Source organism: Rousettus aegyptiacus, unplaced genomic scaffold, assembly GCF_014176215.1.
Source record: "Rousettus aegyptiacus isolate mRouAeg1 unplaced genomic scaffold, mRouAeg1.p scaffold_m13_p_2, whole genome shotgun sequence".
NCBI classification, from domain to species: domain Eukaryota; kingdom Metazoa; phylum Chordata; class Mammalia; order Chiroptera; family Pteropodidae; genus Rousettus; species Rousettus aegyptiacus.
This window is the reverse complement of record NW_023416295.1, coordinates 90,064,766-90,080,370: the sequence shown is the minus strand read 5'-3', so window position 1 is coordinate 90,080,370 and position 15,605 is coordinate 90,064,766. Positions and strand designations below refer to the sequence as shown.

The window sequence follows — 15,605 nt, the reverse complement described above, 5'->3', positions numbered from 1 at the left end:
TTCTTGCCTCCTTTGTCATAAATTAACCATATATGTATAGACTTAATTTCTGAGTTGTTTCTTTCCATTGATTTTTGTGTCTGTTTTTATGACAGTGCCATACTTTTTTGGTTATTATAGCTTTGTAAAATCAGGAGGAGTGATGCCATAGATTTTGTTCTTTCTCAAGATCACTTCAGCTAGTCAGGGTCTTTTGTGGTTCCATGCAAATTTGGGAATTGTTTGTTTTATTTCTGTGGAAAATGCCATTGGAATTTTGATAGGGATTGCACTGCATCTGTAGATTGCCAGGTAATGTGGACATGTTAACAATATTTTTCCAATTCATGAGGTTGGAATATCTTTCCATTTACTTGTGTCTTCAGTTTCTTTCCTCAACATACTAACAGTTTCCAGTATACAGATCTTTCACCTTCTTGGTTAAATTTATTCCTAAGAAATATTCTTTTGGGTGCAATTGTAAATGAGATTTTTTTTTTTTAATTTCTCTTTCTAATAGTTGTTAGTGTGTAGAAACAACTGATTTTTGTATCCTGCAACTGTACTGAATTCGTTTATCCTAACAGTTGGTAGGTAGTCTTTAAAGTTTTCTATATGTAATATGGCATCTGCAAATGATGACAGTTGTACTTTTTCCTTTCTGATTTGGAAGTCTTTTATTTATTTTTCTTGCCTAATAGCTCTAACTAGGACTTCCAGACTATGTTAAATAAAAGTAGCGAGAATAAGCATCCTTGTCTAGGTCTTGAAAGAAAAGCTTTCACCTTTTCATCGTGTAGTATATTAGCTTTGGGCTGGTCAGATATGACCTTCATTTTGTTGAGGTTTTTATAGCAAATGGATATTGAATTTTCTCAAATGCTTTTTATGCATCTGTTGAGGTGACCATATGATTTTAATCTTATATTTGATTAATGTAGTGTATATCACATTGATTTGTGGAGGTTGAACCATCCTTGCATCCCTGAGATAAAGCCCTTTAGACAATGATGTATGAGCCTTTTAATGTATTATTAAATTAGGTTTGCTAATATTTTGTTGAAGACTTTTGCATCTATATTCATCAGGGTTGTTGGCTTGTAATTTTTTTTTCTTGACATGTCCTTCTGTGGTTTTGATATTAGGGTAATGCTGGCCTCATAAAATGAGTTAGAATGTGTCCTTTCCTCTTCAGTTTTTTTGGAAGAGTTTGAGATGGATTGGTATTCTTCTTTAAATGGTAGAATTTGCCTATGAAGCCATCTGTTTTCTTATTGGGAGGTTTTTAATGTCTGATTCAATCTCATTTCTAGTAATTAGTCTGTTCAGATTTTCTATTTCCTCATGATTCAGTCTTGGTAGGTTGTACGTTTCTAATAATTTATTCATTTCTTTTTTGTTGTCCAATTTGTTGGAGTATAATTGTTCTTAGTCTTTTATGGTTTTTTGTTTTTGTGTGGTGTCAGTTGTAATGGCTTCTCTTTCACTTATTTTATTTGAGTCTTCTATCTTTTTTTCTTGGTTTGTCTATTTAAGCTTTTCAGAAAACCAGCACTTTTATTGATCTTTCCTATTGTCTTTTTAGTCTCTCTTTCATTTATTACTTTCTGATCTTTGTTATTTTCTTCCTTTTACTAACATTGGGCTTTGTTGTTGTTTTCTCTTGTTCGTTGAGGTGTAAAGTGGGGTCGTTTGAGATCTTTCTTTTTTCTTGATGCGGGCATTTATTGCTATAAACCTCCCTGTTAGATCTGCTTTTGCTGCATCTATTCTTTTGGCATGTCATATTTACATTTTCATGTCTCGGGATATATTTTCATTTCTTCTTTGGCCCATTGGTTGTTTAGCAGCATGTTGTTTAATCTCCACATATTTCTTTAATTTTTCCAGTTTTCTTCTTGCAATTGATACCTAGTTTCATGCCATTATTGTCAGAAAAGATGCTTAATATGGTTTCAGTCTTCTTAGTTAAGACTTGTTTTGTGGCCTAACATATGATCTGTCCTGGAGAATGTTTCGTGTGTGTTTGAGAAGAATATATATTCTGCTGCTCTCGGCTGGAGTGTCCTGTAAATGTTAAGTCCATCTGGTCAAAAGTGTAGTTTTAAGTCCATTACCACCTTTTGATTTGCTGTCTGGGTTGTCTATTAATTATTGAAAGTGGAGTATTGAAGTCTCCTTTTATTATTGTATTGCTGTCTTATTTCTTCCTTCAGGTCTTTTAATATTTGCTTTCTATATATAGGTGCCCCAGTGTCAGGTACATAAATACTTATAAATGTTAATTAGCACCTTGTTGGATTAATTCCTTTATCATTATATAATGTTGTCTTTGTCTCTCATTACAGTTTTTGTCTTAAAGTCTATTTTTTCTGATATAAATATAGCTACTCCTTTTTCTTTTGGTTTCTGTTTGTATAGAATATCTTTTCCTATTCCTTCACTTTCAGTCTGTGTGTCCTTAATGCAGAAGTGAATCTAGTAGACAGCATATGGATATGATTTGTTTGTTTGTTTTTAGCATTTTAGTTTATTATTAGTTTTAAGTATATGGGACATTAGTTAAAATATTTATATAGTTTATGAAATGATACCCCCGATTACTCTGTCTTCCCTCTGGCTTTCCACATAGCCATTATATGACTGCTAACTGCATTCTTTATGCCATGCTCCCCATCCCTGTGACCATCTATCAACTACTAATTTGTATTTTTTTTAACCTTTCACCCCTTTTTCCCAGCCCTTCAACCTCCCTCCCTTCTGGCTGTCACCATGTTCTCTGTATTTATGAGTCTGTTTTCAATTAGTTCTTTTTGTTCCTTGGGTTCTGCAGATAAATGAAATCATATGGTATTTATCTTTCTCTGACTTATTTCACTCAGCATAATAATCTATAAGTCCATCTATGTCATTGCAAATAGTAGGATTTCAGATTTTTTTAAGGCTGCGTAATATTCCATTGTATATATGAACCATAACCTTTTTATCCAATCATCTGTTGATGAGCATTTAGGTTGCTTCATATTTTGGCTGTTGTGACTAGTGCTGCAGTGACCATAGGGGTGCATAGATCTCTATGATTCATTGTTTTGGTTTTCTTTGGGTAAATACCCAGAAATGCAACTACTGAGTCAAAAGGTAGATCCATTTTTAATTTTTTGAGGCACCTTCAGACGGTTTTCCATAGTGGCTGTACCAGTTTGCAACCCCACCAATAATATGTGAGGGTTCCCTTTTCTCCACACCCTCACTAACACTTGTTTTTTTTGTTTTTTTGTTTTGTTTTGTTTTGTTTTTTTAATTTATTGATGATAGCTATTCTGACAGGTGTGACATGATAGCTCATTGTGGTTTTAATTTGCATTTCTCGGATAATTACCTTGAGCGTCTTTTCATGTCTGTTGGCCATATTTGTATTTTCTCTTTGGAGATATATATATTCAGTTCTTCTACCCATTTTATAATTGGATTGTTTGGTTTATTTTTTTTGTTGTTGAGTTGTATGCGGTCTTTATATGTTCTGGTTATTAACTCCTTGTCAAATGTATCATAAGCAAGAATATCTTCTCCGATTCAGTAGATTGTCTTTTTTGTTGATAATTTACTTTGCTGTGCAAAAACTTTAGTTTGATGTAGTCCCATTCGTTGATTTTTTCTTTTGCTTCCCTTGCCCGAGGAGATGTAGCAGAAAAGAAATTGCCAGTCGCAATATTCCATTTTGAGTCTGTGCTTGTACATGGCGTAAAAAGGTCGTCCATTTTTATTTTTTGCATGTATCTGTCTGATTTGATTTTTTAAATTCATTCATCTACTCTATGTCTTTTAGAGAATATAATCCATTTACATTTATAATAATTATTGATAGGTATTGACTTACTATTGCCATTTTGCTTATTTTCTGGCTATTTTGTAAGTCCTTTATTCCTTCTTGTTCTCTTCCTTTGTTATTTTCTGTAGTGGTATGCTTAGATTCCTTTCTTTTTACTTTTTGTGTATCATCAGTTTTTGCTTTGTGGATTACCATGAGGTTTATATAACATACCATAAGCTGAAAATGACTTCCAATGTATACTAAACCTCTACATTTTTATTTTACACCTCCCCACATTTTGTCCTTCATGTCACACTTTACATCTTTTCCTGTTGTGTATCTATTAATTAATTATTGTAGTTGTAGTTCTTTTTAATGCTTTTGGGCATTTTAATTTCTTTAATAATATTTTTACTCTGCTTTTTGGGCTAATTTTTTTTAGCGGTTGTTCAAGGGTTTACCACATATATCTTAACAGAAACAGCTTCAAATTTATAGGAGCTTAATTAGAAATGCTACTCCTCTGTAGCTTTACTCTCTTTCCCCCTTTTTATATTATTGTTACACATACTGCATCTATTAATGTTACAAATATAACAGTATTTTATTATTTTACTCTATTATCTGAAGTCATTTCTTTAGCTTAATATAGGTTTACTACCACACACCTCCTTTGTAGTGCTATCAGAAGACACGTTATACATACACTACATTTCATATATATTACAAGCCCAACTCTGCAGTATATATATATTACTTGGTGCAACTGCTGTTTAAACCGGTTAAAATAAGAAAGGGGAAAATATGCATTTATACTATGTCTTGTAATTACTTAACCTTTACTGGTGCTCATTGTTTTTTCATGTGGGTTTGAATTACTCTAAGAGGTCACTTGCTTTCAGCCTGTGCAGAACTTCCTTTATTTCTTGTAGTAGACAGATTCTCTCATGTTTTGATTATTCAGGAAAGCTTTATTTCTTTTTTATTTAATATTTGTTTTTGAAAGCTAGTCTTTTTGGTCTATGGCCATACCACCCTGAACGCGCCCGATCTCGTCTGAAAGGTAGTCTCTTTGGAAAATGAATTCTTGGTTGACAGATTTTTTTTTCTTTGACTACTTTGAATATGTTATCCCACTGCTTTCAGGCTCCCCATTGCTCTGTGGCAGAATTTTCTCAACAAGCTTACCCAGTCAGATTCTTGCTTCTTTGAGGGAAAGTTTCTGGTGTCTGTGTTTGATACTTGTTTGGACCCCAGATGGCTCCTCCCATCTGACTTATTCTCTGATTCTCTCCTGCAAACTAAACTAGCTGACCTACAGTTTAACTTGAATCTCCTCACAAAGGCCTTCCACCACAACTTCCGGTATTCTTCAGAGTGCCTTAGCCTGCAATTCCCCAGGCTTGGTTGCAAATGAAGTCACTTTCTTCTTTGGGCTCTGAAACTGGTGGTAGGCAATGGAAAGCGTCTCTCTTAGTAAAACCCCAGCTCTAGAAGCTGAGTTCTCACTGCGGGGTAGGGATTGGGTAGCAACCTGAGGTGCTTGCAGCTTACCTTTCCTAGCATGGGACCACTTGTCTCACAAGTTGACACAAGGGCTTACTCAAGTATTCTCAGTATGCTGCATCCAAGGTAGAGGAGCCTTCTTTCCTTTCCATGATTGAGGGCTGATTAAAAAATGAGATCCTTCACCTCTCGATTGCAGTTGCCTGGAACTTAGCTTCAGCATCAGGTAGCTGGAAGCAGGATGAGAAATGCTGGTGTCCTGTTCTTCCTGGGAAGAAAGCCTTCCACCTGGGAGCTGGAGAAAGGGGATACCCTGTGTTATTGGCTGTAGCAGTCTAGAAAAGAGTCTCTGCCACTGAGCTGTGAGGCTAGAGGGTGGGAGTGGTCTTGGTTCAAATACCAGAGATTCTTGTTTCTCTTACCAAATTTTTGAAGATCTTGGGTAGATGTTTCTTTATTTGCTCTTCGCTTGCATTTCCAGAAGCTTTTAAATACTTTTAAACAATTTCAATGCACAGCAAGTCATTGGAACTTTTCAGGCTGTCATACCAGAAGTCTTCATTTGGCTTCATTTTTATCTCTTTTACTAATTGGTCAAACCTCTCCATGTTCCCCAGTTGACGTCCCAGAAGAAACCAGAATGCTTTACTTGTCTATTACCACAATTTCTCTTGGACCCTTTGGGCTCTTTTTATCTCATTTAGTCTACTACCTATGTGTGGGTCCTGTCTGTGGCCATCCCTGCACATAAAGCAGTCTAGTGCTTTTCCTAAGCAAGGAATTCAGAGTAAGTCAGCTGTGAGCATTTGGGGGCAGGTGTGAATATTGTAGAACATTTAGTGTCTTGATTCCCAAGCATTAAATGAAATGCTAGTAACTTATTCTCTCCAGTCACTGAAAGCTAAAATTGGCTCCTCACATTCACAGGTGCTCCCTTTGGTGAGGAGCCAGAGCCACCCTTAGGTCCAGGACAATAAAATGCACAAATGAGGTGTGGTGAGCATAAAAAAGGAAACGATAAATATTCGGCAGTATGAGGATACGAAGGAAGGAATGACTAACCAGCTCAGCTTTCACAGATGGTGTATTTGAGTTGAGTCTTAAAGGGTGAATGTTTTGTAATCAAGATATTTTGTTATGAATGGTTAATAACATTTATTGAATGCTCACAGGCACTTCGCGACTTTACATGCATTTGGTCCTTCAAACAGCACTCTTAACATATAGATATTATTCCTAACTCCATCAGATTGAGGACATTGAAGCTTTGAGAAATTAAGAAAATTTCTCTAGATCACGCAGTAGAAAGTGGCCAAGCTGGGGTTTGGACCTCAGTTCTTTCTAACTATCACATTATGTTGCACAAAGTCCATTCTACCTAGATGGAAAGATGGAAGAGGCTTCAAGAAGAGGATATTTTGGTCCAGTTATGAGGTAATGCAAAGGACACTGTGGGGGAAAGATATTCTAGGCCAAGAGAACAACATTTGTAAAGGCATGGAGGTATCATAGTGAATTTAGTAGTTCCATGTGTCTGGAGCAGAACTTCTGAAGTAGTGAAAATCACTTCAATTATACGTCAAAATGCATATCCTTTGAGCCCCTTCCCCAGATTTACTGGATTAATATCTGGAGGTGAGAAGCAGGAAAATATGTTTTTCGCCAAAGATTGCTTGAGGAAGATGATTCTTACGCACACTGAGGTTTAGGAACTGCTGGTGCAGTGCATGAGGTTGATATTGGTGAGAAGTCAGGAATAAGCCTGGAGAGGTAGTCAGTCGGCTGAGGCTTTGTGTACAATTTTTTCCCCAATACTCTCATCAAGAATGCTTTTGTTTTTAACTGTCCAGTTCTAAGATCAACTAGCTCTTGACAAAGTATGGTATGTAGCTTCATTTTGTTATATGTATGCTTGCTGTAAAATTGGGGTTTCTCAGGGTCAAACCCTGTAGCACTCCAGGAGCTATTCTAGATTAACAGTATTTTTTTTTTTTCTGGATTTGTCAGATTCTTTCATTTGCTAATTAAGCCAGTATATATTGGTAAACTCCACATGAGGATTTCAGCTGTATCTTCTGGCTCCCAGGTCCAGTGAAACATGTTTTTGAACATGTTCCTAAAGATATTTCCTCATGGAATCTACAGTGTGACTTAGTGTTGGATTGTTTATCAATTTATAATTGTAGGTTAGTATGCAAGTTCAGCAGTCCTCTACTGATGGATAAGGAATAAACAAATGTTCTGAGTTGTTTGGTTCTTAAGGATTTCTACTTGACATTCATATGCTACTATGAAATTTACAAAGCGGTATTTGCTTTAGGGCAGTTCTATTACTTACTTTGTAACTTATAATGTCAGTTAAATTGTAGCCCTAATACATAATGAGTGTGATTACAACAGTACATATTTGTGTGCTGAGATAAATGACCAGATTGTTCATTATGGATAACCAGTCGTTATTTGTAACTACAGTGTGAATGATTGCAAGAGGGAGGTATGATTTGTTATAGACATTTCTAAAGCCTTTAAGAACCATCAGAGTGCTCAATTTCTACAATAGTTAAAATTAGGGGATTTTTTTTTTTTTTACATTATTAAGAAAATCGCATTTAAACGCCATTTCTACTATTGAGTTGTATTCATATCTGACTTAAAAATCTATATTTTGGGTTTTTTTAAGTTTCAGTTAAACTCATTCCTGAAACCAGCCCTAAAATTTTGAATATTGTTTTGATAACGTATAAGCTTTTGTAATTTTTAAGATATTCTTTTCCCAGATCTTGTGATGTCATTGCCTAAGTGCATTCTGTAACTTTAAATACTCTGAGATAGTCAAGTTTTAATGAAACTCCTTAAAAAATGACAAATTCATAAGGCTTTAATCATTATCATATGTAATATCCTTATAATGGTTGTTCGTTTTGGAATGTATACACCATGTGTCAGGAAATCCAGGGTAGAGTATAGTAGGTAATTTTGGTATGCCTGCTCCCAGTTCATGATCTCTCTTTTTTGAGAGTGGCTCCCACTGCTGTGCTCCTACTCTGGCTGTATGAAACCCATTGATTCATTGAGTCATGGCATCCAATATTGCTGTAGCCCATTAGTTTATCTCTCCTGAGAATTTAAATTTTAGATCCTAGACGGTGAAATTTAGTATAGTTAGAGCTGACTCATGTTATTGGTGGCGCACTAGTGAAAAGATCCTTGATTTCCCTGTTCTAAGTTGTCTGAGTTGCCTTGGTATTCCTACCTCTCTGAGTCTTTCATCTCTCTTTGATTCTGGTTCTTTGAAGATGGTTCTTTTTTCTGGGGCTAGTCATAGATGGTTTCTGTTGCAACTAAATGTTGTTTGCAATTAATATAAATTGTACACACAAACAGCCTGTTAGAGTTATGTCATGGGTATGTCATTCCAAAAGCCAGTTACAATTTTATTTTTGCCTCCCACTTTAGTTACCTCTACTGGTATCTTTATGTCTCCTCCTCTTAGTAATCTAGTTAATGTCTTAACTCAGTCATCACAGATTATTTGCAAAGACCTGTTGTCTACGTAACTTTTATATTTCAGTCTCACATAGGCTTTCAAATTAATCATGCCATACCTTCATAATAGTGCATATTAGTACACTATATTATTACATTATATTTGGCTGGCTCCTCATTAGACAAATCCTGAAGGTCCAGTACTGAGATGTGTTCAACCTTGATTCCTAGCACCTTGCACGTAGTAGACAGTAGACAAATGCTTGTTGAATTCATTATTCCTCACTCCATATTATTCCCACCTAACTCCTCTGTTAGTCATTAAACAAATTCTTATTTGCATGTGTATGTAGCAGATACCATTCTGTGCTCTGAAGATACCTCAGTGAAGAAAACAGACCAAAATAATGCCTGCTTGCCTTAGAGCTCATATTCTAGACAGTTATTACTTTTATCTGCATTCTTTTAAAACATAAAAGAATTAAATTATGAAGTATTGCTAAAAGTAAACATTTAGTTTTGTACTGTATCACAAGATACTATGTTATTTTTTTCTTCTAATATCATATTTAATAGATAAATGCCAGGTTTAGTGGGAGAGTAGTATGTATGACTGACAGGATATCTAATGCTGTGCCAAGAGCCTAGTGATAATAAAAGAAAAATGCCTTTGGTAAATTTGAAAAGTTATGATTTTAGAAACTTTTCTCCTGAACATGTTATATTTGGATGAATACGTGTAGCAATTTTTACTCTTTCTGTGTAATGCTATGCTGTCAGGGTGGTAACAAAATGTGGAATGAAAAAAAACCTTCAAACTTTTGCTTTTGAAGCTTATTTTATAACTTTTTATACTCTTCTTGAAGTTGCAGACACAGCATACTTAGTCTTTAAATGAACCTGGGGCAAGTTAAAGTATCAGTGTTGTGAAAACATTTCATGCCATTTCTCTTGTTACTGGATTCTCCTGTCACTTAATTATTTTATAGCACAGTTGGTAGGCATATGCATTATTAAAGACTTTTTTTTCCACCATGGAAATTGATCTGTTGTAAGTTCATGTAATGTCAGTCATATATTCTAAAGAGAAATATTTGGCCTAGTAAATTTTTAACACTTCACTTTTATTTGTTTGTTTGTTTGTTAGATACAAGCTTTTTTATCTTTCATATAAGTTAGAACTAGGCAGCCCAGAGCAGTACTTTCATTTTTTAAACCAGAATGTTATCACTATATTATTGAAAGTTCAGATGCTAGATAGGGAAAAAATTCCCCAGATCCTAAAACACTTTGTTGTTAGTGTGTTTGTAGTTTTAATTTTATATGTTTTTTTCTGCATTTTAAAAAATATAGCTATAAAATACATGTAATAAGTTTATATATGTTTTCAGTTTACTTCATTTTTCATTGGTATAGTTAGATTAGTCATGTTTTCCTTAAAACTTAAAATTTTTCTACCTGGGTTACTAGATGTATAACCAAGACTGCTCCAAACCTCGATTTTCTTACCATGAAAATACTATTGTGAGGAGTAAACCAATAGGAAAGAGCCTAACATGGTATCTGGCTCTCGTTAAGTACTTAGTAAATGTTAGCTATACCTCTTCTTTGTTTAGATTCTCTTGGGACAATGTTCCCTATATGTTATTTGACCTTTTAAATAAAGTTCTTTTCCTTAAAATAATTTTAGCCTTATAAAACTTTTTAAAAGACCTCGGATACCTGTTTGCTTGTATTTCTTTGAAAAATATGTTTGGGAGTTAGAATTATGTGAGAAGGTTGGGCTTTCATTCTTATTCTTTATTATTATTATTATTTAACTCTTCAAAATATAAGTTTCCTATATATGGGATCGAACGTATGTTAGCCATTTCACAGATGGCCTTCTTTAAAGTGGGATGTTTCTATATAGGTAAAGGGCAAGAATTCTGCATTTAAGTATGCATGTTCCTACATTTTTTTAAAAAATCGTTGAAAATTTTTAACATTTCACTACCAAAAATTTTCCTGCACTTTCCTAATTTTTTCTCCTTTTGTTTTTCAGAATGAACCTAGTGATCGAGAAGATGGTCTCAACAAAAGACATCATGTGACAGACTCTGAGAATGATGACCCCTTAAATCTTAATGCTAGTGACTCTGAAAGTGAAGAGCTTCAAAGGCAAAAGGACAGTGACTCTGAATCTGAAGAACATGGAGAACCTCCTGCAAGTGATTCTGAAAATGAGGATATCAATCACCATGGGAGCGACTCTGAGAGTGAGGAGACCAGGAAATTACCTGTTAGTGACTCTGAAAATGAAGAACTTCTTAATGGGCATGCCAGTGACTCAGAAAACGAAGATGTTAGAAAGCATCCTGCCAGTGATTCAGAAATTGAAGAACCCCCAAAAAGTGCTGCCAGTGACTCTGAAACAGAGGATGCTCTAAAACCTCAGATCAGTGATTCTGAGAGTGAGGAACCTTCAAGGCACCAAGCCAGTGACTCTGAAAACGAGGAGCTTCCCAAACCTCGAATTAGTGATTCAGAAAGTGAGGAGCTTCCTAAACCTCAGATCAGTGACTCTGAGAGTGAGGAGCCTCAGAGGACTCAGGCCAGTGACTCTGAAAATGAGGAACTTCCCAGACCCCGTATCAGTGACTCAGAGAGTGAGGACCCACCAAGACACCACGCCAGTGACTCTGAAAATGAAGAGCTTCCCAAACCCCGAATTAGTGATTCGGAATGTGAGGATCCCCGAAGGAACCAGGCCAGTGATTCTGAAAATGAGGAGCTTCCCAAACCTCGAGTCAGTGACTCTGAGAGTGAGGAGCCTCGGAAGGGACCTGCCAGTGATTCAGAAACTGAGGGTGCCTCCAGACACAAACAGAAGCCAGAGTCAGATGATGACAGTGATGGGGAGAATAAGGGAGAAGATACAGAAATACAGAATGACTCCTTCCATTCAGATAGCCATATAGACAAGAAAAGGTTTCACAGTTCTGACAGCGAGGAGGAAGAACCCAAAAGGCCAAAACTTGACAGTGATGAAGATGAGGAAAAAGAGGGGGAAGAGGAGAAAGTAGCAAAGCGAAAAGCTGCTGTGCTTTCTGATAGTGAAGAAGAGAAAGCGTGTAAGAAATTGTTTGGGGCTGTTTTTCCATAGTTTTACTTTCTGTGTCTTTTTCTGGAATGTTAAATCTATAGTCTCTCGTTGAATTTGATATTCTAAAATATCACCAGGATACTGGTTTCCCAGATTTTCATGGGCTAATCTCAATATTAAATTTGTTTTGAGTTCTAACAGCATTTCTTAAGTCCCGACTGCCTCAAAATGATAAACTAGACTACATTTCAATGAGAAAATGAAAGATTTAGGTGTTTTTTTCTTTTTTTACCAGAAAGGGTATTATTTCAAAGAAATATGTTTATATGAAGACTGACTTGAATCCATAGTTAGCTGTACTCTTAAACAGCTAATGTACTAGATGCCATCCTGGCTAAGTTTCCACACGTACCTCTTTTTATTCCACTCTTTGTTACTTGATTACTTTCTTATGAAACTTATTGTTTTTTTGGAAAAGACACACTCCCTTATAACCTGACCACAGTTTCAGGAGAAGGAAAAAAGAACACCACATATGTGCTACTTTACAAAGAGGGATGAGAGATTCCAAACTGGCCAGTGACAATCAAGAACATGGCGATTCCACAAAAGAATATCCAACCTTTTTAACTCTGCTCTGCTAGTACTAAGCAGCATAGAAAGAATTCTAATTATGCTCATCTGTCTAGTCCGATTTTCTCTGTTCCCCGAAAGGAAAGTTAGCAATTGATGATGTCAGTCTTCATCTTTTGGCCACTTTTTCCTAAACGATAGCAAATAATTGTAAGGTGACTCTGAATGAACCTTTTAGTAATTTTTTTAAAGTTCTAAACTGTGTTTTCAGAAGGCCTTTGATTTAGACACATACTGCCATTTTAAAACACGTGTCGTACTTGTACAATGAACATGACAGAATAAGATTAATGACTTTTTTTTTGACAGCAGCAAAGAAGAGTCGTGTTGTCTCTGATGCAGAGGACTCTGACAGTGATGTTACATCAGACAAATCAGGCAAAAGAGAGAAGACTGTAGCATCCGATAGTGAAGAAGAAGCAGCAAAAGAATTATGCAATAAGAAAAATGAAGAGAAGGATTTGTTTGGGAGTGACAGTGAATCAGGGAATGAGGAAGAGTAAGTGACAGTGTAAAGTGAGTTTTCAGAGGTTCATATAAGGTTGTAGAAAGGGATTTGTCTATTAAGTTTTTTAAATTTGCATTAAAATTTCATTGTGAGGTATAATATGTTGAGGGATTCTGGATTTTAGTTCCTGAACTATTGATACACACTACAGAATGGATGAAATCTCAAAAATATTACCTTACATGAAAGAGGTAAAAGAAACATGTATCATTCCACTTAAGTGAAGTTCAAGAACAGGTAAAACCAATCTGTGGTAATAGAGTAGTGTTTGGCTCTAGGATGCTGATAGGGAAACTGACTAGAAGGGGCCACAAGGGAACTTTCTGAGGAGATGGAATTGTTTTATATCTTGATTAAGGTAATGGTTTCTTGAATGTGTACTTTTGTCAGAACCCACAATGGACACAAGATTGGCACATTTTACTATATGTAAATTATATCCTATTAGAAAAATACTTTATGGTTTCTATACAAATGAGAAAACAAATGAAGGTTTTTTATATTTCCTTCTCTTCTAGAAATCTTATTGCAGATATATTTGGAGAATCTGGTGATGAAGAAGAAGAAGAGTTTACAGTAAGTATAAGATGGAAATATTTCCTCTGTGACTGCTTTTTTTTTGTTTTTATGGCAGTGGTTCTCTAATGGATTCAAATAAGTAGAAATAAATAACGAGATATTCAATAAAAAACTAAAAGGGATTCAGAAAGTGAAATAAAAGGGTCTACAAAGGTGTTAAAGGAAAATGAGTGGCAAAATTGAATTAAGGAGGTGGGAACACATTAAGAGATAACAGAAGGCACTTTACATTGCTAAAAAGAAAGATTCATGATAGTTCTGGAACTTCTGATTCTAGCAGTTACAGGCTAGGTAATTTCTTCTGTTAAGGACAACTAGAAAAGCTAGGCAAAATGTTTAAAAATCTGCTCACCATTAAAGGAACAAAGTAGCAAAGAATTACTAAGTCGAAATAGGAAAAGACAAACCTAAAGAGAGGTAGGCTCAGTATTTAGAAATTTTTTTTCTGGGATGTTTGCCTATTCAGGCTGAGAGAACTGTTGATCATATTTTGACAGGCTCAAGGCTCAAGAGGCAAAATTTGGAGGTCAGGGCCTGCTGAGTTTAGGAGACCCTAAAAATCCCATGCTCTAGACTGAGACTTCTAGGATTAAGGGCGAACTGTAAGTGAAATAGCTTTTGCTCAGATTTTAGGCCAGCTTCAAGTCTTCTAACAACCTAGAGAATCTCAGAAATTTTATTACAATGATTCTTAACACAATTGGTCTGTGTTGTAGGTACCTGACATATGTAAACAAATCTTTTTTAGACAAAGGTAATATCATCGTAGGCCTCATTATTTATGTAGTTTTTCAAATACACAGTATGGTATACCATAGACAATGTGAAAAAGGAAAGGAAGTAAAAGAAGACAATAGAGATATAGGGATTCTATATCTAAGAATTTTAGGAATTGCCTTAAAACAGTGTTCAGAGAGATAAAAGATGACAGATTTTGTCAGAACAGTTTTTAAAAAGGCAGATTTGGAAAAGAACCAAGTAGAAATTCTAGAACTATAAAAATACAGTAACCAAAATTAAAAACTTAGTGGATAAATTTAATGACAGATTAGACATATTTGAAAAGAAAATGAGTAAACTGGAAGATAGGTTAGAAAGAACTATTTAGAATCAAATATTGAGATATATGAGTACAAAAAATTATAAAAGAAGAAGAAAATTTATATGTGAGCAAGATTTAACATAGAATCCCAGGAGAGGGGAAAATATACATAGTATACATAGCAGGAACAATATTTAAATAAATGCTACATGATGTCATAGATTCTAGAATTTCTACAGATTACAAGTAGGATAAATACAAGGAAATCTACAGCTAAATACATCATAATACAATTGCACGAAACCAAAGAAAACAGTGACATCCTAAAAGAGGCCAGAGGGAAAAAAATTACATTCAAGAGGCAACCATTAGACTAACTGCTAACTTCTCAACAGAAACTATAGAATCTAATAACTGTAAACTTGTAATTCCGTTATTATTCAGCAAAAATACTTTTCAGGAGTAAATATTCCCTTCTTATTTCGTCTTAATATACCACCGAAGGAAATACTAAATGCAGAAAGAAAAATCTCAAGTGGAAGGTCATGGATACAGGAAGGGGGAAAAGCAACAAAAGTGTGTAGATAAGTCTAAATGAATGTTGACTATACAAAACAGAGTCACATCTGCTATGATTTTAAAAATATATAAAATTAAACATTATAATGATAACAAATGGGGAATATACATGGAATTGAAGTGTTTACAGGTCTTTGCAGATATATGTGACAGTACTTAAACTTTGATAAGTTAGGATGTCTACTGTAATTTCTAAAGTGACCACTAAAAAGATTAATGTAATCTGTAATTTCCAGCCTAATAGAGGAAAAAAGTAGAATAGTAAAATCTAATGAATCCAGAAGAAGGCAAGAAAAGAAAAGAAATAATGAACAAGAGGACAGTTAGCACATGGTAAGGTAACAGATTTTAGTAATAGCAGAAATTACATTAAATTGAAATGTATTAAATGCTCCAG

At 35.0% G+C, this 15,605-nt stretch overlaps 1 protein-coding gene across 7 annotated transcripts in view; it reads left to right on the top strand.

Annotated features, from left to right (window-relative positions):
• IWS1 (interacts with SUPT6H, CTD assembly factor 1) overlaps positions 1–15,605 on the top strand; it is a 41,405-nt gene that overhangs the window by 9,705 nt on the left and 16,095 nt on the right. For 6 of the 7 annotated variants that reach the window (XR_004955988.1, XM_036237994.1, XM_036237993.1 and 3 more), the window contains 3 exons: positions 10,827–11,895; positions 12,810–12,999; positions 13,527–13,584. Coding sequence is in view for 6 of the 7 variants with exons in the window: in XM_036237994.1 (XP_036093887.1) it covers positions 10,827–11,895; positions 12,810–12,999; positions 13,527–13,584 (1,317 nt within the window). In the remaining variant the exon portion in view is untranslated. The remainder of the gene's footprint in view (positions 1–10,826; positions 11,896–12,809; positions 13,000–13,526; positions 13,585–15,605) is intronic. The other variant, XM_036237995.1, reaches the window with a different exon arrangement.